At 46.2% G+C, this 27,274-nt stretch overlaps 1 protein-coding gene and 1 long non-coding RNA gene across 16 annotated transcripts in view; one reads left to right on the forward strand and one right to left on the reverse strand.

Moving 5' to 3' along the window:
• Positions 1-239: 239 nt before the first annotated feature.
• On the reverse strand, positions 240-3,016 carry LOC138844699 (uncharacterized). Its single transcript, XR_011380933.2, has 3 exons — positions 2,893-3,016; positions 2,542-2,630; positions 240-376 (listed from the first exon to the last, which is right to left on the reverse strand). It is a non-coding gene; the product is annotated as an uncharacterized LOC138844699 (long non-coding RNA).
• Positions 3,017-6,256: 3,240 nt separating this feature from the next.
• Positions 6,257-27,274, forward strand: part of USP3 (ubiquitin specific peptidase 3) — a 100,648-nt gene continuing 79,630 nt past the window's right edge. Inside the window, exon 1 of one of the 15 annotated variants that reach the window (XM_002718174.6) lies at positions 6,257-6,618. In XM_002718174.6, coding sequence (XP_002718220.1) covers positions 6,528-6,618 — 91 coding nt within the window. In that variant the 5' untranslated portion in view covers positions 6,257-6,527. Of the gene's footprint in view, positions 6,723-7,117; positions 7,701-27,274 lie in introns of those variants that run through there. The other 14 variants (XM_070054360.2, XM_008268922.5, XM_089310534.1 and 11 more) reach the window with 14 other exon arrangements.

The raw sequence follows: 27,274 nt of genomic DNA on the forward strand, positions 1-27,274 counted from the left end.
GGGCCACACCGGCCTGCTTAAGCTCTCAGTACTGGATCTGCAAAGTGGGTCTTGAAACAAACCACCTCATCTCCTCCACAACAGGAACTTCCGGTGATAAAGAGGGAAGTGTTAAAAACAGTACAAATGAGGACGTTAATGATATAACAGTTATGACAGTGGTTACCGAACACATGCGATTCTTTCTCCAGGCCCTCAGAAGGTGAAGGCTCTTCTGTGTCCTGGAATACCTGAGTTTCCTCATTAGAAACTTTGGCTTCCCCCATGTTAAAGCTGTAGAGTCCTCTGCATGGCTGTGTGGGCCAATGGTGAGACTTCACCTTCTTTGATAATGACCACTTACTAATTGTGTAGATTTCTTCGATTATTTAACCACCTTAAAAAAAAAAGAGATTTATTTATTTGAGGGATAGAGTTATGGAGAGAGAGAAAGAGACAGCCACAATAGCCCCTGTGGAAGCCAGGAGCCTGGAGCTTCGTCAGGGTCTCCCACACAGATATAGGGGCCCAAGGACTTGGGCATCTTCTGCTGATTTCCCAGGCACGTTAGCAGGGAGCTGGCTTAGAAGTGGAGCAGCCAGAACTTGAACCGGTGCCCTCGTGGGATTCTGTACTGTAGGTGACGGCCTAACCCACTACACCACAACACTGGCCCCCTAGCCTTCTAGGAGTTTCAGTTCTCTCATCAGTAAAAGAGAAAATAGCACAAGTCTTCAGAAATTCATGGAAAATGTATTTTATGCAAAAACTATGCATGGATTTTAAAATTTTTAAGAGAAGCTCAGAAATATTTTTTTTCCCTAAACTTCATTTATTTTCATTGATTGGACAGGCAGAGTATCAGAGAAAGATAGAGATCTTCCATCCCCTGGTTCATTCCTCAAATGCCCAAAACAGCCAGGGCTGCACCAGGCCAAAGCCAGCAGTCTGGAACTCAATCCAGTCACCCATTTAGATGGCAGGAACCCTAATACTTAAACCATTGACATCTGCCTCCCAGGTGCATTAACAGGAAGCAGGATTGGAAGTGGAGGTGGGATTTGATCCTAGCTATTATGATATGGATGTGGGTAACCCCAAGTGGCAGCTTAATCTGCATTCCACCACCCCAGATTTCACAAGTTTTTGTACCAAAATAAACTTATCTTTTAATTAAATTTCCACAAATTTTCTGATATCCCCTCATCTCTGCCTCTCAAGGTTATTTTTAAATTTTTATTTTAGAGGCAGCAAGAGAGCTCCTATTCACTCCCCAAATGCTGCAATGGCCAAAGCAGGAGCAAGGAACTCAATCCACGTCTCCCATGTGGGTGACAGGGATGCAAGTACTTGAGCCAACCCTGCTGCCTCTCAGAGTTAGAAAGGTGGAATCAGAAGGGACGCTGGTCCTAGAACCAGCACTCTAGTTGCCTTCAAAGTTTGTTGTGATAAAGAAGAAATGCAGGGGCCAGTGTTGGGGTGCAGCGAGTTAAATCACCACCTGTGGCGCCTACATCTCACATGAACACTGGCTCAAGCCCTGGCTGCTCCACTTTTGATCCAGCTCTCTGCTGATGTGCCTGAAGCCTGGCCCAACTCTGGCCATTGCAGCCATCTGGGGAGTGAACCAGCTGATAGATCTCTCTCTGTCTCACTGTGTCTCTTGCTGTGTCTCTGTAACTCTGCCTTTCAAATAAGTAAAATAAATCTTGAGAGAGAGAGAGAGAGAGAGAGAGAAACATAGACATGCAAACTACTGGAGTATCTGGCACCTTGCTAGGACACAAATATATGATTCTGTTCTTAAATAGTGGAGGTCCCTGAATATCTAGAGGACATGCCATGTATTTATTTATTTTAAAAGATTTGTGTATTTATTTGAGAGGCAGAGTTACAGAGAGGTCTTTTATCTGCTGGTTCACTCTCCAAATGGCTGCAGTGGCCGGAGCTGCACTGATCTGAAGTCAGGAGCCAAGAGCTTTTTCCTGGTTTCTCATGTGGGTGCAGGGGCCCAAGCACTTGGACCATCTTCCACTGCTTTTCCAGGCCATAGCAGAGAGCTGGATCAGAATTACAGCAGCTGGGATTCGAACCGGTGCCTGTGGGATGCCGGCACTGCAGGCGGCAGCTTTACCTGCTACAGCACAGCGCCGGCCCCGATGTAATTACTTTAAAAAAGGCACTTCCAACAAAGCTCAACCAACTGATATAATCATTTGCTGATATCTGCTATTGCTACCCAGGGTGTTGAGAACCCACAGGTAAAAAGAAAAACCTGTTCCCAAGGGAGACTGAACTGGGACCAGAAAACCAAGCACATGTCCCAAGCAGCAGGGTTAAATGGGTGGTGTTGGCAGGGGGAGGCCTTGGCAGTCTGGGTGGTGAGTGGTGGGGGCTTCCCCACACACAGTGCACAGGGGAGGGTCCGTGTTTCCTAGAGGAGAGGGAGCCGGCCAGGGGGAAGGGGAAGAGGCAGAAGTGCGGGGAAGCCCATTTTCTCCAAGGAGGGAACTATTTTAAGGTATTGCTGGAGCAGTTTAAAAAAAAAAAAAAAAGCCTTACCAAAAGGGGAACAGGTGACGGTGACAGCAGGAGGCTGCTGGGGACAGGGAGTCACTGAGGAACTTTAAGCCAGGAGGTGACGCAGAAGCCTGGGGAGGAGAGGGGTGAATATCACAGCCCGGAGTCCTTCGTGGGAGGGTGAGAGCTGGCCGGCGACCACGGCCACCCCCTTTCTTTCCTTTAGTCACTCAACAAGCAATTACTGAGGGTCAGCTGGCATTCCGGGGACCAGAGCCTGGCGCTGAGCAGGCCTGCTGTCATTGCTGGGAACGGTGATGGACAGACAGGGAAACAGCAAGGGAAGAGGGTGATCCTCACCCCCGCCCTTCCTCCATGCTTTTGGGCACTTACAGCCCCTCTTGACCCGTGGTTTCAAGGAGGCGGAGGCGTTACTCCTGGAGCAACCTCCCCGGTCAATCATTAAACAGTAATGTAAGGAGCCTCGCTGGAGCCCGCGGAGTCCGCCTTGTGTCCTGCTGAAGAACCACTGTCAGAAGTTGCCATCTGAGGTTTCGGGCAGATCCCGCGCAACGTGTGCCCCCCGCCCCACCTCCCCTAGTAACCACGCGTCTGTGCTTTAGCTCGTACGATCGTTACTGGCCATTCCTCCCCCTCTTTGACAAACACCACGCACACTTTGCAAAAAGAGACCCGCCGCTTCCGGCAGGCTTTGCACGCGGGGCCCGGGTGTCCAGCGGGCGCGGCCGGAGCCCCCTCGGTGCCTTAGGGATGCGGGCCAAGCCCCGAACAGCGGACGCTGTGTTAGCTGCAGCTGAGGCTGCGAGCGACTGAAAAGGCAGAGTTCCCAGGCAGCCACGTGGTCTTCCCCGTTGACACACTGACTCACTGCGGGTTTTTTTTTTTTTTCCCTCCCCTCCCTCCGCTGCCTTCAATTCTGAAAACTTTCAGGGACACACAGGGAAGACCGCGTCAGAGAGCCATCTTGCCACGGCCCCAGGGTGGGGATCCCTGATGTGCAATCAGGCAGGACTCCAATAAAGACCTTGCGCCAGAGGTGTTTATTCCAGTTAGAGAGGGAAGACACTAACACACCTAGGATTTTTAAAAAATATATAAGGTACATTTATTTAAACAAAAAATTCTAAGAAATATAATTCTAAGAATTTTTCATTTCAGTTCTTGCATAACAACTTAAATAGCAATAAAGCCAAACAGGAAAATCCAACATTATTTTAGAAATAAGATCCTACCCCCCACAAAAAAATTCTTGCTGTTTCTGGATTGCTTCAATGGATTTGTTAACAACATAAAGACTGTAACACACAAAAATGCAGACAGATTCAGTGGAAGTAATTACAAGCTTCACTATGAAGCAATCTGTACTTAGCAAAATTATCTTGAGTTGTAATCCTACAAATCTTCCGTTCGAGAAAATGGCACTTCAAAAGTAATTAGGTGAAAGGGGGGGGGGCAAAATATAACTTTAGTATAGAAAGAAAGCAAAAGGCGTCCTGCTGTGATGTTGGAAGCAGGCTCATCCGAAGCAGGGATCGGTGTGTCGCAGATGTGTGCACACAAGTCCAAGTCCTGCTCTTTACAAATTTTCACCGTGCCTGGGAGGCTGTTCACAGGCGAGGGAGGATTTGCCCTTGCTTCCTGGTATTGGGGACAGGGCAGGGGTCCTCTTACTTGAGATCCCTACAATGGGTGACTTCTGCTGTGGGAATACGTGATAGACCAGCACCTAGGAATGACTCCGTTATGGGGGGGGGGAGGGACTGAGTTAAAGGGGAGGTCCAAGGGTCTTCCAGGAAGCTTAAAAAATAGTTTACACCTTACACGCTACTTTTTTACTCCTGACCCCGCTAAAATCATAATCGCAGACTCGACAGGAAATTCAGACATCATCTCTGGGGGTGGGGGCAACTTCCTGGCATATATGGGGTCACTTCCTAAGCCTCTCCCCTGGTAGACCCGGCTGGCTCAGGTCGTTTATGAACACCCACTGATTGTGCTCCCTCCGTGCCCTACACAGGGAAAAAGCAGGAAGCCAGAGGTTTGCTTGCTGCCTTGTGGACCTCCCAGAAGGGGAAGCCCAACGTTAGACAATGAGGTGCTTAGGAGGGTTTTTAGAAGGCCTAGGGTGGCGGCGCACACTGCCATCTCATGCCCTGGGAGGTACCCAGGGTACAGCAGGGTCAGAAGAGGCGTCCCCCAGGAAGCGATGTGTACAGCGAGGGCTAAGGGATCAGGACATGGGTTTCTGCAAGGGTGAAAAGAGGAACCTGATACACCAGTGTGGAAGGCAGCCTGAGTCAGTGTGTGTCCCATGGTGCTAGGGTGTGGGAGGGTGACACGGCGAGGCTGGTCAGCCAGCCTTAAAGACAAACAGGTGGACAGGAGGAGACAGGTGGAAGCCCCAGAGCGAAGGTCAGATATTGTTTATCCCCCTCCCCCTCCCCAGGTTAGCTGAGCCCGTACCTGCTGTCATTTCTCAAAAACGTGAGGCTGGTAATTTGTCAGCCCTCCACCAGGGAGTGGCAATTCTCGGCTCTTGCTTGGGAGCTGAGTACCCTTCCAGCTCAGGCTGCCCATCAGGGAGGCCACAAGGCTAGGATTTGAACACCTGCTGGCCAGGCTTCCTGGGCACCTGCACTTTCCACAACTCCCCACTGCCATAAAATCCAGAGACCGAGGTTTGCTCTGACGGCAACCAAGGCAACTTGGAAAGCCACGGAAGAGCTTTGACTGAGGAATCCGAATTACCACTGGGGGGTGGGATCGGCAGGTGGGCGGACACCATCAGGTAGAAGAGCGTGTGAGTGTGTGTGCACGCGCGCGCGCGTGTGTGTCGGGGGGGGGCACAGGGAGAAGTGCCCCGAGGGGGCGTCCCTGGGGCGGTGTCCGGCTCTAACCACTACCCAGCCCGGCCCTGTTAATCATTTCCTGACCTTCCTTCCTCCTCCTCGCGCCCTGCCCGCAGGATTGCCACATGTCTGCCTGTTCCCCGTGCCCGCCTTGCGAGGAGCCCCAATTTGGAGGCCACATCTGCACGAGTCTCGGACACCCTCGAGGCCGCGGAGCGCCAGCCCGTGTGGCCCCTCCGGGGTCTCCCTTGTGCCCCTCTACCCCTCTCAAAAGGGGGTCGGAGAGCCGAGGATCCAAGCTCGGCACCGATTAGCAAACACAGCGTCGGCTTTTCCCGCCGTACAGAAGGGGGGACGGGGGCAGCGGCTGGGAGTGAGTCGGGGGGCACTGAACGGGGGGCTGTGTGTGAGGCGCCTGCTGAGAGAGGGCGGCGGGCGGCCCACGAGTGTCGCGTCCCTCCCCTGTTAGCACCTGCCGACAAGGCCTTCTCTCCGCAAACCCCAGGTCGCGTATACTCCGCAGCCGGGGCGAAGCCCTCGGCATGGAGACGCGGGTGGCACAGACCGGCCCCGCGGCGCAGCGTCCCGGCGGCCGGCTCAGGCCGAGTGCTCCGAACTCAGCACGGGGCTGCCCGGGGACGCGCCCTCGTCCTGCTTGTTTCCCTCTTCCACACAGATTTTTTCACCACTAAGTCAGACCCCCCCACGCCACGCCACGGGACCGCAGGAGGCGCAGCCGACCCGAGCCAGGGGGAAGCCGCGGCCCCTCGGAGCCGCGGGGTCGGGAAAGCCACTTCAGAACGCTACGCCACCCGCCCGTGCGGGTGTGCACGGGGGCGGCCCGAGGGGGGCGGGGCCGGGCCGGGGGCGGGGCTGGGGGCGGGTCCAGCCTGGGAAGGCGGAAGCCGGCGGGCCGGTGGTGACGGCAGAACCCGGATCTCGGAGTTCCACGTTCTACGGAACGGGGCGCTGGGAGACGGCGTGCGGTAAAACCCGGCGCCCGGAAGCCCTCGCTTTCTTTGACGCAGGGCTCGGGACGCAGCCGCCGTCGGCCGAGCGCCCGGCGAGGAGCGACCCCAGACGGAACCTCTGGAGTCCCTCCGCTCCCCTTCGCCGGGTCCCGGGGCCTCGATCCTCCCCGCCGCCCTCCTCGTGACCATGGAGTGTCCGCACCTCAGCTCCAGCGTCTGCATCGCTCCGGACTCAGCCAAGTTTCCCAACGGGTCCCCGTCGTCCTGGTGCTGCAGCGGTGAGTGCGGCCCCGGCCCGGCCCGGCCGCGCACCCGAGGCCCCGGCTCTGCGGGGCCTGCCGTCTAGGGGCTGCGGGCGGCCGGCGCGCGGACTCGGGGAAGGGTGAGGGGAAGCCGGGCCCGGCGGGCTTGGGGAGGGGTTCGCAGTGAGGCGGGCGCTGGCGGGAGCGGCGGCGGCTCCTTTGTTTCCCGCGGCCCGACGGCCCGGCCGGCGAAGGAGAGGCCCGCGAGGGGCGGGAGCCCGCGGGGGGCCCGGGGCGCGCGGGGGGCAGCGGCGGGCGCGGAGCCTGAGCCGGGGCTCGCGCCCCTTGCCGCGCCCTGCCGTGCCCGGGGGTCTGTGCTCGGCCGTGTCGCGGGGTCCCGGGTCCAGGGCCCGGGGTGGGGGAGGTGGGGGGCGACTGTCCTGCCTTCACTGGGCGGCCGCACGTGTGGCGGGGGCCCGGGTCGCGTTTCTCCGTGGACCGGACAGGAAAGGCGCCGCTCTGCGGGCACAGCTTTGTCTCGGGCTGCGGGACGCGCGGGGCCCTTCGCCCGCCGGCGCCCCGCTTCCTTTCCCTTCGCCCACGGTCCGGCCGCGCGAAGCCTGGAGAGACGCTGGGCAGCTCCGGCGGCCCAACTCGGAGTCGCGAATCGGTCGGGGAGGGTGCAGTTTGAAAACAGGCTCGGGAGAGCTAACGAGCCAACAGCTGTTTTGGAGCGGTGGCTCGAGTTCGCCGTGCGGACCTTTCGGGTTGTCTGAAATCGCTGTAAAACAGTTACTAGGTTTGCGTGACGCTTTTGAGTAGCTCGAGCGTTTTAACCCCTCCCGCTGGCCTCCTGGGTAGCCCTGGTGCGCGCTCTCATTGTCTGCTCTGGGGACTTCTTAGGGTCGCACCGGCCACACGGCTTTGATTACTTCCTGGTAGGGCCCTGGGTGCCGCCGCCGGTCTTTGTTTATTAGCTGCGAGATGATTGCTGGTGGTTGGGGCTGCAGTTTGAATCGAGTACTAGGAAGATGTTAAGTTCATTTGCAGACAGAAGACCGGCAGGGCTGCGTTTGAGCCGCGTGACATTCTCACGGTGGGTCGGAGCTGGGAAGATGGTGAGACTGCGTTAACGACACTTTTGACAGTTTTGATGATTGCGTCCGCGGAGAAAAGCAGAGGTTAGAGTACTCAGGAAAATGTCCTGAGGATGATGGCAGTCACTGCGGTTTCCGGGAGCTCTCGGGTGTTTAGCGTCGGATACCTTTTTCTGTGTGAATCCCGTAAAAAGTAACTGGTTAATTGGTTTCACACTGCAGTATTGCAGTTCTTTTGTGAGGGTGTAGAAACTGGTATGAGTTAGCGCTTGCCTACAAATAGAGCTTCAACGGTGAAAGTTGAGTCTGGAGCAAACCAGGTGTGTGTGTAGCTTTGCTAATTGCTTGGTGGTACATTAACTATAGCTGTGGTGCTAGCGCTGGCAATTTTGTTTTTCCAAAAGGGAGCTGAAAAACAAATGCCCAAAGTCAATACTAGGAAAAGCACACCTGATGAGGAAGTACTCTTGCTCCTCTGGTGTACAGACTACAGGAGTAGTACGTGGACAGTACACCTTTAGCCTTCCCTAGGTAAAATCACATCAGACTTAAAAATGGCTCCACTGGGCACATGCATCTAAAAAAAGAAGAGAATTATGCAAGTGGCCGATATCCTGTTGTGACTCAGTCTTGCCTCTTTCAGGGAATCCACTTGATTGTGGAGTAGAGCTGCAGAAAATCCAGGTCTCTTGAGGAAAATCCAGGTCTCTTAAGTTAAAATGGGGCCCCTCTGAGAGACTTCTGCTGATAACAAGAATCAGCTGGTCTGTTTTGCCCTCAGGGAGGGGTGATATCTGTCCAAAGGGTAGCGTGCCATCTTCCCTCTTGCAACAAGCTTTGCCTCTGACATTGCTTTGCGGGTTGGTGGAACCAATGCAGCTAGTTTCACAACTCTGTGTGTGGGTTTTTCCTTCTGACCACACTCTAAATTGAAGCCATTTCATGTGGGCCTCCCATTTTAGCCTGGTGGCAGCCATTCGTTGATACAATCTAGTGTTATGTATTAAGTTTGATCTTGTCCTTGCCTGCCTGTTTCAAGGATCAAATGATTAGTAAATCTGTGAACCTTAACTAACTCATCGTTTTGGAGTGTTGTGTATTCTACTCTTTTTTCTTCAACACTCTTGAACTCCGGTTTTTTTGTTTGTTTGTTTGTTTTTGTTTTTGTTTTTGATGGGGAAGCAAAAGGGTAGCCAAGGTGTTGAGTAATTCTGTGATGGACTATTGAATCTGAGTACATTCTTCTTAAGTGGGGGATGGGGGATGGGGGAGGGGGTGGAAGAAATCTGTTTTGTCTTTGGGAGTTTGCAATTACACCACTGAGAGACAGCCAGCCACACTGCAGAAGACCAACATCCTAGGTTTTACCAGTTAGTGGTACATCCTTGGACAAGAGGTTCTGTCTTGTTGGAGTATCAATTTCATTATGTCATCTGTAAAGGACAGTACTTCATGTTTATATCACAGGTTGTTGTTAGGATGAACAAGGTAATTTTTTTGTGAAAACTTTGAGAGACCCCCTAGCCTATCCAGGTAAGAGATGCTCTTATAGGCCAGGACATCTCTACAAAGAAGACTGAATAACTCAGTCAACTCTGTAAAGCTCTTTTAATGGGGCCTTGCACAGACTGGCTTTATGCTAAATTATGCTTTACAAGGAGATAGAGAACACAACAAGATTAGGAGTTGGTTAAGAAGTAATTATAGTTAGAATTGCACTATGTGTTAGGTTATGTAATTGTGTGCTACATGATCCTCAAACTTTGTACTCAGGACCCCCTTTATAAAAAATTACTGAGAACTCAAAGAGCCCTCGTTTCTGTGGCTTAAAAGTATTGATATATGCTGTATTAGAAATTAACACTGAGGGGCTGGCATTGTTGGACAGCAGGTTAAACCTCTGCTTGCAATGCCAATCTGAATCCCTGTTGCTCTGCTTCTGACCCAGCTTCCTGCTGATGCCCCTGGGAAGGTGGCCCAAGTACTTGGGTCCCTGTACCCATGTCGGAGGCCCAGATGGAGTTCTTGGCTGCTGGATTTGGCCAGGCCCAAGATCTGGCTGTTGCAGCTTTTTAGGGAGTGAACCAGTGGATGGATGATAGCTTGCTCGATTGCTCTCTTTCTGCCTTTCAAATAAATCTGTTTTTTTAAATTAAAACAGAAAACATCTACATGTATATTTTTAAATTGATTTGCAACTAGGTCAGTATCTGTTAACATAGATGACAGTTTATGTAAAATGTATTTTTCATAAAAATTTAGCGAAAAATGCCATTATTTTATATTTCTGCAACTCCTTTTGTTTAGCTTTACAGATAGCTAGATTCTCATATCTGCTTTTGTATTCAGTCTCATCATGTAGCCTCTCAAACTCCACTGCATGTGTGTGAGAGATGAAGATAAACAATAAAAGTAACATCTTGATATTTATGAAAATACTTTTGACCTTCTAGACTCCCTGAAAGGGTGTTGGAAACCCTTTTGAGTTGCTGTACAACTATTGTAACAGGTCAAGACACCTGCTCTTGTCAAAATAGCTTTTACAAATTAGAGAAACCCTTACGACTTTAAGCCTGGCAGTTTATGTATTTGACGAGACTTGGAATTTTTGAAATGTATTAGCTGGGACACAGATCATGGGATCTAAGAGTCCCTTGCTCTCAAAAAAGTCAAAGTCTAATCTAGTTGGGGGAGAGACAGGAAGCTAACTGCTTAGAAGCTAAATCCTTAAACTGTTGTGGTTTAAGGTAGAATGTTGAAAATAGCAATACCTAATAAGGTAAAAGCTGATTTGGATTTAATTGTTGCTAAAGGCATTCTAGTTTTAAATGAAAAAGTTTTAAATAAAAATTAGGGCATTCTCTCAAGCTTTTGTTACCAGCACAGACGTTACTTTCAGAAGCTGAAGCTTGGCATTCCTTATTTTTGTGGGTGAAAGAGTTTACAAAATACAGGGGGGGAGGGGTGCCAAGTTGTTGTTGTTGTTTTTAAAGCCCCAAACACAACTGTTTTAATAACTAAGGATAGTCAAAGACCAAGCATTTGGACATCAAGGATTTAGGTTAAATAGCCAGTTAATTTGGAGGTTTTTAAAATAGCACAGGTGTGAGCACTTTTCCCTGATTAATTTTTCAAAGAGTTGGTGTCTCTTTAAGGTTTTAATACACATTGCCTTTATGTTACTCTGTCCAAGCAAAGTAAGCATAGGTCAAATAAACGTTGTATAATTTTAAGTAGATATTGGAGATAACATTCCTTCCCCCTCCTTTTCTTAAAGATTCATTTAGTATCATGAGGGGCTGATTATTTTTCATCAGTGGTGACAGATTTGTAACGGGTTGATCATCTTATGGTAAAAGAAAGAAATCACTTGATGGAATGATGTATTATATTGTATCATTTCTGTCACACTCTGCATTTAAAGAAGACTCTTGTTTGCTCAGGGTTCTAAATATTTTAGGATCAGTCATTTGTTCATCATAGGTCAAATGCATTTATGGCTTTTTAAAAAGTAGCATTCTATTATTGTTAAATGTCTAGAACTTAGAACACTAAGTAAACATTTGTTGATGAATGAAGGAACTTGAATGGCTGGAGTGGTCTTCAACTTTATGTTGAAAGGAAATACGAAGTAGTGGGCTTCCCCAGCCCTCACTCCCAGTACTTCAGTCCGCAAACTGGTTGGGTTGTGATCAAATGATTTATCTGTTAAGTTGTTTCCACATTGAACGTGTGTTCACAGATGGGCAGGTGGACATGTTCATTGTAAATGTGGGTGGGGCAGTTGAAATAAGTGGATAGGTAACATTTTTTTCACTTTAGTTCTGAATATTGAATCTTATATCCCTTTCTAAAGAATTTAAACTTTTGGGGTAATATTTATAGAGTTGTCTTTCTAGCGTTTTCCACAGTCAAAAACAGCCTCAGCCTGTTTCCAAAGACTTTATTTAATAGGTAGTAGATGTGAAACCCTGAAATTTAAAATGTGCTTCCTGTGTTTCTTAGAGGCTTCAGTCTAGGGGTTAAGTTTAAAATTTTGTTGTTGTGAATAAGTTTTGACACATGGATTGAAAATTATTCCTAAATAGTATCGATAGTATATAAAAGACATCTCTCATGGCATGCGTATCAGAAAGGATACAGTTGGGGGAAGAATTTAAACTCTTTGGTTTCCTGTTATTCACTTATCCTCAAAATAATTCCTTCTCTCTCTCTCTTTTTTTTTTTTTTTTTTTGCTTTTACACCTTTAGCCTTTTTTTTTTCTTTTAAAGATTTATTTATTTGAAAGAGTTACAGAGAGGCAGAGGCAGAGAGAGAGAGGGAGAGGGAGGGAGGGAGGGAGGGACAGAGGTCTTCCATCTGCTGGTTCACTCCCCAGATGGTTGCAACCGCCAGAGCTGGGCCCAACCGAAGCCAGGAGATTCTTCTGGATCTCCCATGTTGTTGCAGAGGTCCAAGCACTTGGGCCACCTTCCACTTTCCTAGGCCATAGCAGAGAGCTGGATCGGAAGTGTAGTGGCCAGGACTTGAACTGGCGCCCATATGGGATGCCAGCACTGCAGGCGGCGGCTTTACCTGCTATGCCACAGCGCCGGGCCCCCCACCATTAGCCTAATGTTCTTAAAGCATCTTACATTTCCCTCCCTGAAACTTAGGTAGTTTTATTCTCTACTGGAATATAAAAGATTAATTTCGAAATCTTCAAATTACATTTAGAAATATTTATGTTTTTATAGTGTTTATAGCTCAGTTACTAGACCAATGGGTAGTTTAGTTTGTAGCTTGGTGGGTAATTTAAATTCCTGTTTTAAAATTTAATTGAGTCCCTTTTCCATCAGAGAATAATTTACATGTATATTTCCCCAACTTGCCTTTTTTTTTTAAAGCTTTCCCCTCTTTCTTGAACCTGTTTGTATATATTTTTCTTGTTTGAAAAAAATAAATCTCCTTTGATTAAGCTGTAGTTTCCTACCACCTACCTACAAGTTTTGTGTTCTTCCTACGCATTAGATTCACTAGGTAGTTTGTTAATATCTAGAGTGGGTAAGATACACAGTTTAATATTTTAGTGTTCTGTGTTTATTTATAGTCTCTTTAGACAGGAGAGCACTTGCATTCTAGGTGTTTTAATAGAGCTTTCCCGGACAGATGGCTTAGAAGGAAGTAATTGGATAGCTTCTCAGTAGGGGCTAGTAATTTTTGGAGGATGTATTTGTGATGAAGCTTACCTTGATTGACAGTTTAGGATGCCGAGACTAGCGTGAACCACAGGAACAGCTTGTTGATCTCACCTAGAATTGCCTTGTGCCAAGACCTCTTAAGATGCTCTGAGAATTCTGTGTAATAGTCTTGTTTTGACAGTATAGGTAAGAGTGTAGGTATCTTTGAGACTGAAAGGAAATTCACCTAAAAATTGTTCATTGCAGTCCTTTCTTGAAATCCTTGCAGACTGTTGAATGAACCTTGGCTTAGAAACTTGTAAATAGAGATCATCTTTTTAACTGCTCTGAGTCTGCAGATGTTATTATCTATAGTGATTCCAGATGTTTTCTCATCCATTAGTTTCACTGAGTAGGAGGAGAACAGAGAACAACATAAAGTGACTTCAAAGCAGTTTGCTAGCATTCAATCCTGACTAATTTAATTAACTGCCCATCCTTTAGTTTTTCCTGTTTTATAGATTATGAAACTAAGACAAAGGCTAAGAATTGCTCAAGATGCTTGGAGGTATTAAAGATAGTCCAAAGCTTAAATTCAAATACAATTGAAGCTTTTACATTTTCAGAAAAAAAAAATGTTTTAAATTATTTATTTGAAAGACACAAAGAGACAGAGATCTCCCATCCTCTGGCTCACTCCCCAAATGCCCCAACAGCTGGGCCTGGGCCAGACCAATACTGGGAGCTGGGAACTTAATCCAGGTCTCCCTCATGAGTGGCAGAGACCTAAGTACTTGAGCAGTCACCTGCTGCCTTCCAGGGTATGTGTTAGCAGCAAGCTGGAATCTGAAGAAGAGCTGGGACTCAAACCCAGTCACTTGGATGTGGGATGTGGGTGTTTTAAGTGACACTTGATCTAATTCCTTTGAAGATTTTTGGCATGAAAATACATTGTGAATTCCACATCTTGAAAATTACTTATTTTAAAATTCAGTATTTGGTTACTCCTCAAACCTATTTGTTGATTGAAGTACTGGCAGGTTGGAACAAGGAGTTGCTAATATAATTGGAAGAAAACAGCTATTTGGAATGTCAACTTCCTTATGCTCAGATTTAATTTTTTTGTGGACCAAGATGCATATTACTTTAGTTCAGACATAATAAAATAGCCTCCATAGAGCTATGGATAAGAGGTGATTAGCTTTTGGTTATTTTAAAATATGTTTCAGCTGTTGGAGTTCCCGCTTCCCCACCACCACCTTTTTTTTTTTTTTTTTTTTTAATTTTCATTTTATTCCTGGTAGAAGAGATTCTTCTTGGAAGTGTTTTGTTGTGGAGTGGCAGAGAATTCTTCTGGTATGACATTTTGCTTTTGCCTGTGGTAGCTCAGAAGTGGTTTGAAATCTTTGCCTTTAGGTAACATACTTTGTTGATTCCATTTAGTTATATTCTAGGATTTTCCAATTGTATTTCCTGTAGAAGTTAATTATAGTCTTTAGACTGCAGAGCTTAAAACAAACTTCCTCCTCTTAAAATGCACTGAGAACTATACATGTGTGATATTTGCAGATGTATAAGATCCAGAGTTTAGGAAGGCAGTTTGAAATTTTAAAAACCTGTTGAAGCTAAACCTGGACATTGAAAAATGAAGTTTGCAACTATTTTAAGTAGTAGATGCTTCACAATTACAATAAATGCTAGCTAATATAATTCTGAAAATTCCTTTAAAGAGGAATTGAGAGTTTATTTTTAAGAGGAGCTTCTAGTTTTTAACAGATTACCAGGTACAGACATGAGGTTCAGTGGTTAAGATCCTACTCAGGATGCACACGCCCCATATCAGAATATCTGGGTTCAAGTTCTGACTCTGTTTCTGATTCAGGCTTCAGGTGATACTTGAGTCCCTGCCACCCACGTAGGAGACCTGGATTGAATTCCCTGCTTTAAGCTTTGACCTGGCACAGCCCTGGCCATCGCAGGCATTTGGGCAGTGAACCAGCAGTGGAGAGTGCTCTCTTGCATGTTCTCTTTCACTTTCTGCCTTTCAAAAAAATAAACAAATAAAAAATGGAGGGAGGCACTGTGGCTCAGTGGGTTAAGCTGCCACTTGGGATGCCTGTATCCCAAATCATTGTGCTGGTTCAAGTCCCTGCTACTCTGTTTCTGATCCAACTTCCTGCTAATGGGCCTGAGAGGCAACCAATGATGGCCCAAGTACTTAGGTTCCTACCACCATGGGGGAGACCTAGGTGGAGTTTTTGGCTCCTGGCTTCAGTCTGGCCCAGCTCTGGATGTTTGGGACATTTGAGGAGTGAAACGGTGGATGGAAGATTCTCTCTCTCTCCCTCTCTGTGTCATGCTACCTTTCAAATAATTATATACTATATATACACACACACACACACACACACAAAATGTCTTATATATATATACATATACATACATACATATATATATATAAATCTCCAAGTGGATTTTGTTTGGAGACTTTATACTCTGCTCTAGGATTGAATAGCTTCTATCACTGAGCTTTTTTCTATTCTTGAGAGATTCTCTCTTGTTGTTTTTATTTTGTTCTAGCTGAGCTCAAGACAGCCTTCTAGGGGCTGGCGCTGTGGCGTAGCGGGTTAAAGCCCTGGCCTGAAGCACTGGCATTCTATATGGGCGCCGTTCTAGTCCCGGCTGCTCCTCTTCTGATCCAGCTCTCTGCTATGGCCTGGGAAAGCAGTGGAGGATGGTCCAAGTCCTTGGGCCCCTGTACCCATGTGAAAGACCCCAGGGGAGGCTCCTGGCTCCTGGCTTCGGATCAGCCGTTGTGGCCATTTGGGGAGTGAACCAGCGGATGGAAGACCTCTCTCTCTGTCTCTACCTCTCTCTGTAACTCTGTCTTTCAAATAAATAAAATAAATCTTTAAAAGAGAAAAGCCTTCTTTGTAGAAATTGGATTGACTGTTAATCCTTAACCTACTCTATAGATTCTTAATTTTATTGACTGTTTTTGTCCTGTCTCATTACCAGGAAGAGCAGGCTAGCAATTAACTGTCATATTCCTGCAAGTTTAGTATAATTAATAAGATAGTATACTTTTTGGCCGGTGCCACGGCTCAATAGGCTAATACTCCGCCTGCGGCGCCAGCACACCGGGTTCTAGTCCCGGTCAGGGCACCAGATTCTGTCCCGGTTGCCCCTCTTCCAGGCCAGCTCTCTGCTGTGGCCAGGGAGTGCAGTGGAGGATGGCCCAAGTGCTTGGGCCCTGCACCCCATGGGAGACCAGGAGAAGCACCTGGTTCCTGGCTTCAGTTCAGCACCGTGTGCCGGCCGCAGTGCGCCGGCCGTGGTGGCCATTGGAGGGTGAACCAACGGCAAAGGAAGACCTTTCTCTCTGTCTCTCTCTCTCACTGTCCACTCTGCCTGTCAAAAAAAAAAAAGTTTGCTTTTTAAACTTTCTCAAAATACAATTTTGTTTATTTGAAAGATAGAGTTACAAAGAGAGAAGGGGAGATAGAGAGATCTTTCATCCTATGGTTCACTCCCCATATGGCTGCCGTGGCCTGGCCCAGCCAGACTGAAGCCAGAGGCCTAAGCGCAGACCATCCTCTGCTGCCTGCCCAGGCACATTAGTAGAGAGTTGGATTGGAAGTGGGGTAGCCAGGATACAAACCGGTGCCCATATGGGATGCTGGCAATGCAAGTGGTGGCTTAACTTGCTAAACTACAACACTGGCCCCATTAATTTTTTTTGGGTGTGTGATTTATTTACTTGAAAGGCAGAGTGACAGAGACCCCTGTGTGCACACACAGTGTGAGTGATTGAGAGCTGGTTCATCTACCAAACACCCAAACTGAAGCCAGGAGCTGGGAACTCCATCTGGATCTCACACAAGGGTGGCAGGAACCCAAGTACCTGGGGGCATTGTAGGCTGCATCCTAGGCATAGGAAAGTGGATCAGAAGTGGACAGAGGGGCCGGCGCCATGGCACAGCTGGTTAAAGCCCCAGCCTGTGGTGCCGGCATCCCATATGGGCACCAGTTCAAGTCCTGGCTGCTCCACTTCCGACCCGGCTCCCTGCTAATGCACCTGGGAAAGTCCTTGGGCCCCTGCAACCCCCATGGGAAACCTGGAGGAAGCTCCTGGCTTCAGATCAACTCAACTCTGGCCATTGTGGCCATTTGAAGAGTGAACCAGTGAATGGAAGGCCTCTGTCTCTCTATCTACCTCTCTCTGTAACTCTTTCAAATAGATAAAATCTTTAAAGAAAAGAAAAGAAGTGGGCAGAGTATCTGGTATTTCATCTGGCACCCTGACAGGGGATGTTGGTATCCCAAGTAGTGGCTTAACCTCCTGTGCCACAGTGCCCACCTCTTTTATAAACATCTTTCTCCTTACTGACTTCCCAAGTTTTCTTTTCCTTTTTTTGTTTTTAAGATTTATTTATTTGAAAGGCAGAGAGAAATTTTTCCATCTACTATTTTCCTCCCCAAATGTCTGCAATAGCCATGGCTGGACCAGGCCAAAGCCAGGAGCCCATCTGGTCTTCCAAGTGCACAGCAGGGACCCAAGGACTTGGGCCGTCCTTTGCTGCCTTTCCAGGTGCATTAGCAGGGAGCTAGATTGGAAGCCGAGTATCTGGGACTAGGACTGGAACTGGCACTTGGATATAGGATGCTGGTGCCCCAAGTGGTGGCTTGACCCACTGTACCACAATGCTGGCCCCTCAGGTTTAATAGTTTGATCAAAGTTTTTGAAAACCAAATTGAAATTTCTGAATAAATTTCTATGATGGAGAGCCGGCGCCGTGGCTCAATAGGCTAATCCTCCACCTTGCGGCGCCGGCACACCGGGTTCTAGTCCCGGTTGGGGCGCCGGATTCTGTCCCGGTTGCCCCTCTTCCAGGCCAGCTCTCTGCTATGGCCAGGGAGTGCAGTGGAGGATGGCCCAGGTGCTTGGGCCCTGCACCCCATGGGAGACCAGGAAAAGCACCTGGCTCCTGGCTCCTGCCAGGATCAGCGCGGTGCGCCGGCTGCAGCGGCGGCCATTGGAGGGTGAACCAGCGGCAAAGGAAGACCTTTCTCTCTCTGTCTCTCTCTCACTGTCCACTCTGCCTGTCAAAAAAAAAAAAAATTTCTATGATGGAATGTTTCCCTGGGATAACTGAAAGATGTCATCTAAGAATAATGTTCTGTTATGATACTGGATATTTAAAATAAAGCTATATAGCTTAGAGACCTGGAAGTTAACACTTATATTATTGATTGACCAATTTTTAATTTTAGTTTCATATAGTAAAATGTCCTTTGATTTGAAATTAATTCATTCCCATGTGAGTTATTTTGGATGTTAATAGTGAGATACTTTAGATCTGTGGTGTCTATAAAGGATCAAATTCATCTTATGTGTACAAAGCCCAACCTCAACATCCTTGCCATTAGATACATAGTTTATTTTATATATATTGAGTGTTTTGTTTGTGTGTAGGCTTTTTAGTACTTCATTTAAACATATTTTTTTCAGGGTCATTTCTTTGAATAATTGAGATTTTGGGAAAAATAGGTCAGGTTTGAAAATTATGTCAATCTGTTATAAAAATAATTCCAGGTTTTGGCTTTTGTTAAAAAATCAGAATAACAGGACCAGCGCTGTGGAGTAATGGGTAAAGCTGTCGCCTGTGGCACCAAAATCCCATATGGGCACTGGTTCGGGTCCTGGCTGTTCCACTTCCGTTCTAGCTCTCTGCTATAGCCTGGGAAAGCAGTGGAAGATGGCCCAAGTGCTTGGACCCCTGCACCCATGTGGGAGATCCTTCCTGGCTTCAGATCCACCCAGCTCTGACACTTGCACCATTTGGGGAGTGAACCAGTGGATGGAAGAATATCTCTCTTTCTGCCTCTCTGTCACTCTGCCTTTCAGATAAATATTTTTTTAAAAATTAGAATAGCTGTTTTTAAAAAGCTCAACTAGTTGATGCTTTTGGAGTATGCAGGTGCTTATTTTCTGAAATATTGAGCACTTAATTCTTTAGAGTATGCTTGTAAGTAAGTTTGTCACTAGTTTGTATTTTTTCTTTGTTTCTTCATAGTCACATTACTTTTTTAAAGATTTATTTATTCATTTGAAAGGCAGAGTAACAGGCAAAGGCAGAGAGAGATCGAGATTGAGATAGAGATCTTCCATCCGCTGCTTCACTCCCCAGATGGCTGTAATGGCCGGAACTGTGCAGATCCAAAGCCAGGAGCCTGGAGCTTCTTCAGGGTCTTCCACATGGATGCAGAAGCACTTGGGCCATCCTCCACTGCTCTCCCAGGCCATTAGCAAAGAGCTGGATTGGAAGTGGAGCAGCCAGGACTCTTAACTGGTGCCCAAATAGGATGCCAGCACTACAGGTGGTGGCTTTATTGCCACAGCGCTGGCCCCAGTCACATTGATTTTAAAGGAATAGAGAGTTTCCAGGCTTATCAGTAAATATTCCTACAAATGTGATACTTTCCCCCCCTACTTTGTGCTTTATTTATTTATTTTAAAAGAGATATACTTACTTACTTGAAAGGCAGAATTAGGGAGGGAGAGAGGGAGAGGGAGATTATCCATCCACTGGTTTACTCCCCAAATGGTAACAATAACTAGGCTGGGCCAGGCTGAAGCCGGGAGCCAGGTCTTCTTCCCGGTCTCCCATGTGGGTGCAGGGGTCCAAACACTTGGGCCATTCTTTGCTGCTTTCCCAGGTGCATTAGCAGAGAGCTGAATGGTAAGTGGAGCAGCCAGGATTCAAACCAGCACTCATGGGATGCTGGCATCCTAGGCAGCAACTTAAGCCTCTGTTCCCATCCTTAGAACTAACCTTTAGGCTGGCACCGCGGCTCAATAGGATAATCCTCTGCCTGTGGCGCCAGCACACCGGGTTCTAGTCCCGGTTGGGGCGTCAGATTCTGTCCCGGTTGCCCCTCTTCCAGTCCAGCTCTCTGCTGTGGCCCAGGAATGCAGTGGGTCATGGCCCAAGTGCTTGGGCCCTGCACCTGCACAGGAGACCAGGAGAAGCACCTGGCTCCTGGCTTCGGATCAGCGTGGTGCACCGGCCGCAGCGGCCATTGGAGGGTGAACCAATGGTAAAGGAAGACCTTTGTCTCTCTCTCTCTCTCTCACTGTCCACTCTGCCTGTAAAAAAAAAAAAAAAAAAAAAAAAAAAAACACCCTTTATTACACAACTACACACACACAAAATTGTACAATGCAGATACTAAACCCATTCTGAAAAAAGCCTGTGATATCAAGAGGTCCTTAAACCTCAATTATTTTATTTACTTCTGGGAGGGAGTGCTTCCTTAAAATACGTATAAGAATCTTTTCATAAAATGCATATACTTGCTGCTGTTTTGAAGTTATAGGTCAGTGATGTTTACCTTTATGACTTGATTCATCTTTTTTTGAAGTTGAAGTGCCACTACTGTTTAATCATGGATTTGCTTATTCAAGTTGTTGGCAAAGCACAGAATTGCATCAGATCTTGCTATATTAAACAAATGGAAAAATTAGAAGTCAGAATTTTATAGTGATTCATGGCTTTTGCTTTGTTTTTTTTTTTTTTTTTTTTTTTTTTTTTTTATTTTTGACAGGCAGAGTGGACAGTGAGAGAGAGAGACAGAGAGAAAGGTCTTCCTTTGCCGTTGGTTCACCCTCCAATGGCCGCCGCGGCCAGCGCGATGTGGCCGGCGCACCGCGCTGATCCGATGGCAGGAGCCAGGAGCCAGGTGCTTTTCCTGGTCTCCCATGGGGTGCAGGGCCCAAGCACCTGGGCCATCCTCCACTGCACTCCCGGGCCACAGCAGAGGGCTGGCCTGGAAGAGGGGCAACCGGGACAGAATCCGGCACCCCAACCGGGACTAGAACCCGGTGTGCCGGCGCCGCTAGGCGGAGGATTAGCCTAGTGAGCCGCGGCGCCGGCCTGGCTTTTGCTTTTATTCTCCATAAAATCAGCTTCATAGGGGAGGGTTTTTTTTTTTTAAAAGATTTATTTATTTGAGGGGCAGAGTTACAGATAGAGGGAAGGATAGATAAGTCTTCCATCCACTGATTCACTCCCCAAATTGCTACCATGCCTGGAGCTGGGTTGATCCAAAGCCAGGAGCTTCTTCCAGGTCTCCTACGTGAGTGCAGGGGCCTAAGCACTTGGGCCATCCTCTCTTTTCCTAGGCCATAGCAGAGAGCTGGATTAGAAGTGGAGCAGCTGGGACTCGAACTGGTGCCCATATGGGATGCTCGTGACCCGGGCAGAGGCTTAATCTACAATATCAGAACTTATTTCTGAAACAATGTGAACTCCCAGTAATTTTTCTGTAGTTATTTGTGTCTGATGTTTCAAAGGCAAAACTAGTACATTCTGATCCTGGTTTTAGTGGTCATGATCCTTCTCCTCGCTATTTTCTCTCTTTTGCAGGTAGGGGCACAGTTCCAGTATTTAAGCTGGATTGGTGGAGTAGATATGCTGTAATAACTGTTAAGTGTTTTCACCAAAGTAGATCTGAACAAGACTGAGTTTGTGACGGAAGGAATAGCAATGCATTTAGTTATGCATCCCAGTTTTATACACATTGCTTCCACATGTTGTTTCCATTTGATGTTGAAAACTGATTTCAGAAATCCCTTTAAAAATAGAGTAAAATGCTTGAGCCGGTGTATGTGTGTGGAGGGACAGCCTTATGGGTCAGCATTTGCCTCTGTGTGAGAAGTCAGCAGGACCAGATGCCCTTTCTTTTCTGGCACTGTAGGTATCTGGATCTGTTAACATATAGATGACAAATTTTGGCCAGCTTTGAAATTATATTTTCTAGCAGAAAACACATACCATTAGCTATGCAGATTATCTTCTCAGTGTAGAGAATTCAGTAGGTACCTGGGCACAACTGATAAACTGCTTTTCTAATATTTATATAATGTAATAGACTTTAGATATTTTTTAAAGATTAAAAATGGTTTGGACAGTTTCATGAGTTGATAGGACTTTTATATCGATGTACCTTTTTAAAAATTTTATTTATATTTGAAAGGCAGAGATCTTCCATCCACTGGTTCATTTCCCAGATGCCTACAATAGCTAGGGCTGGGCCAGGCTAAAGCCAGGAGCTGGGTACTCAATCCAGGTTTCTCACATGGGTGGCAGGGAACCAAGAACTTGAGCTGTCACCCCCTGCCTTCCCAGGTTAGCATTAGCAGAAAACTGGAATCGAAGCAGAGCTGGAACTCAAATCCAGGAATTCTGACATGACATGAGAAGTGGGCACCCCAAGGGGCATCTTAACTGCTGCACCAAATGGTACCTTTTAAAGATTAATTCAGAAAAGAAATACATAAATACAGTTAAATCATTGCATCAAGGGTTTGAAAGAGAGTGGCAGCCTCTCTCTTCACTCTCTGCCCTGGTTCCACACACAACCTTTTAAAGCTCTAGTAGGATTTTTCTCTCATTTATCTTGTAAGTAATCACTGTTATTTCTTAATTTATCAGTTTTTGGCATTATTTCTTGACATGTTGTTTATAGTAAATGAAGACATCACTGGGCCACTGTCTACTTTTCCCCACTCTCCATTTCCTAATATAGTTAGATCATACATTTTTAAAGTATATTTATTTATTTTTATTTTTTGACAGGCAGAGTGGACAGTGAGAGAGAGAGACAGAAAGGTCTTCCTTTTGCCGTTGGTTCACCCTCCAATGGCCGCTGTGGCCGGCGCACCGTGCTGTAGATCATACTTTTTATTAATAGTGATTAGATCTTTCTTGTCCAACATTTTATTTTCCCTTTAGTTGATAATTGGTTCTAATAAAAGTTGCTTGTTGCTTAGTTTACCTTCTATAATCTTCATCTAAAATGCTTCTGTAAATCTGTCAAGTATCTATGAATATTGTTTTTCAGCCATCTCAATATATTAATCTTGTACTGCTTTTTTCTTTTCTTTTAGAAAACGTGTATTTAATAAATACAAATTTCAGAAGTAGAACTTATAGATTATAGTGGTTTTCCCCACATAACCACCCTCCCACCCACAATCCATCCTATCTCCTACTCCCTCTCCCATCCCATTCTTCATTAAGATTCATTTTTAGCCGGCGCCGTGGCTCAATAGGCTAATCCTCCACCTTGCGGCGCCGGCACACCGGGTTCTAGTCCCGGTTGGGGCGCCGGATTCTGTCCCGGTTGCCCCTCTTCCAGGCCAGCTCTCTGCTATGGCCAGGGAGTGCAGTGGAGGATGGCCCAGGTGCTTGGGCCCTGCACCCCATGGGAGACCAGGAAAAGCACCTGGCTCCTGGCTCCTGCCAGGATCAGCGCGGTGCGCCGGCTGCAGCGGCGGCCATTGGAGGGTGAACCAGCGGCAAAGGAAGACCTTTCTCTCTGTCTCTCACTGTCCACTCTGCCTGTCAAAAAAAAAAAAAAAAAAAAAAGATTCATTTTTAATTATCTTTATATACAGAAGATCAACTTAGTATATAATAAGTAAAGATTTCAACAGACTGCACCCACACAGAAACACAAAGTATAAAGTACTGTTTGGAGACTAGTTTTATCATTAATTTGCATAGTACAACACATAAGGACAGAGATCCTATGTGGGGAGTAAGTGCACAGTGACTCCTGTTGTTGATTTAACAATTGACACTCTTATTTATGACATCAGTAATCACCCGATGCTGTTGTCATGAACTGCCAAGGCTATGGAAGCCTCTTGAGTTCACAAACTCCAATCGTATTTAGACAAGGCCATAGTCAAAGTGGAAGTTTCCTCCTCCCTTCAGAGAAAGGTACCTCCTTCTTTGATGGCCTGTTCATTCTGCTGGGATCTCACTCACAGAGATCTTTCATTTAGGTCATTTTTGGTCACAGTGCCTTGGCTTTCCATGCCTGAGAAACTCTCATGGGCTTTTTAGCCAGATCTGAATGCCTTAAGAGCTGATTCTGAGGCCAGAGTGCTGTTCAGGGCATTTGGCATTCTGAGTCTACTGTGTATCCCGCTTCTCATGTTGGATTGTTCTCTCCTTTTAATTTATTCATTCATTCATTCATTCATTTGAGAGAGAGACAGAGAGAAAGGTTTTGCTTCCATTGGTTCACCCCTAAATGGCTGCTACGGCTGGAGCTATGCTGATCCGAAGCCAGGAGCCAGGAGTTTTTTCCTGGAACGCAGGTGCAGGTGCCCAAGCACTTAGGCCATCCTCCACTGCCTTCCCGGGTCACAGCAGAGAGCTGGACTGGAAGAGGAGCAACCGGGACTAGAACCCAGCCCCCATATGGGATGCCAGCGCCGCAGGCGGAGGATTAACCAAGTGAGCCATGGCGCCAGCCCCCATTCTCTCCTTTTTAATTCTATCAATTATTATTAGCAGACACTGGTCTTATTTATGTGATCCCTTTGACACTTAATCCTATCTTTATGATCGATTATGAATTTAAACTGATCACTTTAACTAGTAAGATGGCATTGGTACTTGCCAACTTAATAGGATTTGGAGTTCCATGGCACGTTTCTAGCTTTACCATTGGGGGTAAGTCCGAGTGAGCATGTGCGGAACTGGTAGTACTGCTTTTTTCTAAAGACCTACCCAGAGCCTATGTCCTCTGCTTCCATTTAAAATCATTTTTCTCTAGACCTACTGATGATTTTGACCCTTTGATTGCCTATCTGGATCCCACTTCTCTTTCTTGGTTTATTCCATTGCTTTGCTAGAGTATGTTATCTAGCTCTCTTCACCTGGGAGGTAATTTTTTGATTCCTTGCAAGTCTGACATTTTTTTATTGTACCTTTGTACTTGATTAGTTGGCTGAATTAGACTGTTAGGAAAAAGTTTCCCTTTACAGTTATGAAGGTATTGTTCCTTCTGGAGTTGCTGTTGAAAAACCTGATGCCTTTCTGATTACCTCCTTTGTGTATCCCCTTTTATTCTATTTCTTGGAAACTATTAGGTTTTCTTTTTATACTTGGTGTTCTGAAATTTCAAAATGATGTGTCTTGCCATGGGTAGTTTTTTTTTTTTTTATTGTGATGGGTACTTGAGGGGCTTTTCAATCTAGAGACATCCTTAGGTTACAAGAAATTTATTTTGTTTTATACATTTGATAACATGCTCCTCTACCATGCCTGTGTCCCCTAGTTTGTTCTTTTTTTTTCCTTCTAGAACTCCTGTTAATTGAATATGGGGTGTCCTGGGCAGGACCTCTGATTTCTTTGCAAAGATTTTAATTTTAGTTTCTGGGATATTTCCTTGATGTTTTTCTTCCACTCCTTATATTGAATTTTGATCATTATGCTTCAGATTTTCAAGAGCTCTTTCTCATTTCTGACCATTCCTTTTTCATTACATCCTGTTGCAGTTGTTTTAAAGTATCTTCTCTTACCACTCAGGTAGGTTATTTTGAAGTTTTTCTGTGTTCTCTGTATTGTTTCTGTTACCTCCAGATTCCTTTTTACTCTCTCTTTTTAAAATCATTCTCTCAGATAGGAAGTTTTGTTTTTTAAAAAATTTTTATTTATTTTACTGTTTGAAAGGTGGAGAGATAGTGATTGTCCATTCCCTGGTTCATCCTGTAAATGCCTGCAGCAGCCAGGGCCTGGGTCAGATCAAAGCCAGGAGTAAGGAACTCTGTGCAGTTCTCTTGCGTGGGTTACAGGTACCCTTTGCTAACCCATTATCTGCTGTTTTCGTAAGCATGTTAGCCAGGAAGTGGAGGATCTGGGACTCAAACTGGAGCTTCAGTGTGGGATGCAAGTGTCTCAGTTGGGTTGCTCATCCAGTAGTGCCACAACACCCACTCTTGTTGTAATGTTTTTACTGGATTTCATTATCCATTAATGAAGGAACATTAGTTTCAGGTTTATAAGATTCTTTGGCTCTCTACATTGATAATCTAACTTTTGTGTGTGTGTGTTTTGTAAAAAAAAATTCTTAATTTTAAGTAAAGATTGCAGTATCTTTTATCTCAAAGTTAAAAAAATGGGGGCTGGCCTTGTAGTGTAATAGGTTAAGCCTCCACCTGCAATGCTGGCATCGCAATGGTCAGTGGTTTGAGTCCCTGCTGCTCTACTTCTGATCCAATTCCCTGCTAATGTGCCTGGAAAAGCAGCGGATGATGGCCTCAGTACTTGGGCCTCTGCCACCCACTTGGGAGACATGGATGAAGCTCTGGCTCTTGGCTTTGGCCTGGTGCTTCCCTTGTTGTTGTGGCCATTTGGGAAGTGAACCAATGGGTGGAAGATCTCTATCTCTCTTCTCTGTAACTCTGCCTTTCAAATAAGAAAGTCAATCTTTGTTTAAAAAAAGTTAAAAGCAGTCTTTTGATTTAAATATAATTTCACACTGAAACATTGCTGAGAATTGTACAAAGAACTCCCACGTACTTTTTACGTAGATGTACAAGTTGTTAGCGCTTTGCTTCATTTGCTTTATCATTTATATAAATGCCCTGTGTTAATATATTCCCCCCCCCCAAGTAGTTTATAGACATAATGCTTCTTTAACCATAGTTTGTTCTTGGTAAAAAAAAAAAAAAAAAGAATTTTTTTCCAAAACGCACAGGATATTGGTCATAGTAAGCACAAGACTTCTAATACTGATGGAACACTATTATCTAATGCATATTGCATATTCACATTTTCTCAGCTGTCCCTATAGTGTCCTCTATCGCTGTTTCCCTCTTCTGTCTACCTAGCCCCCATCCCTGGACTCATCCAGGATCTTGTGTTACATTTAGTTTTCGTAACTTTTAAAAATCTTCTTTACTCTAGAATAGTTCTCAACCTTCGTCTTTTGTGACTTAGTGTTTTGGAAGAATCTATGTCAGTTTATAAAATCACTGAATTTTAATAGGATGTTCCTGTGTTTGAGGTTTTTTTTAATGTTTCTTCATGATGAGATTTGAGTTATGTATTTTAAAAAATTATTTATTCGATGGGGCTGGCACTGTGGCATAGTGGGTAAAGCTGCTGCCTGCAGTGCCAGCATCCCATATGGGCACTGGTTTGAGTCCCAGCTGCTCCACTTCTGATACAACTCTCTGCTGGCCTGGGAAAGCAGTAGATGACGGCCCAAATCCTTGGGCCCCTGCACCCATGTGGGAAGACCTGCAGGAAGCTCCTGGCTCCTGCCTTCGGATCAGCTCAGCTCTGGCTGTTGCAGACAACTGGAGGAATCAGCTAGTGGATAGAAGACCGCTTTCTCTCTCTGCCTCTCCTCTCTCTGTGTAACTCTGACTTTCAAATAAATCTTAAAAAATTATTTATTCAAGAGAGAGAGCCCTATCTTCTGGTTCACTCCCCAAATGCCTGCAATAGTTGGTCTAGGCCAGGCTGCAACTGTGAGCCAGCATCTCAATCCAGGTCTCCCATTGGATGGCAGGGAGCCAATCACCTGAGCCATTCTTTGCTGCCTCTCAGTGTTTGCACTAGCAGGAA

The sequence above is a fragment of the Oryctolagus cuniculus genome, chromosome 12, assembly GCF_051225735.1.
Source record: "Oryctolagus cuniculus isolate XC-2025 breed Fujian yellow rabbit chromosome 12, ASM5122573v1, whole genome shotgun sequence".
Classification (NCBI taxonomy): Eukaryota; Metazoa; Chordata; class Mammalia; order Lagomorpha; family Leporidae; genus Oryctolagus; species Oryctolagus cuniculus.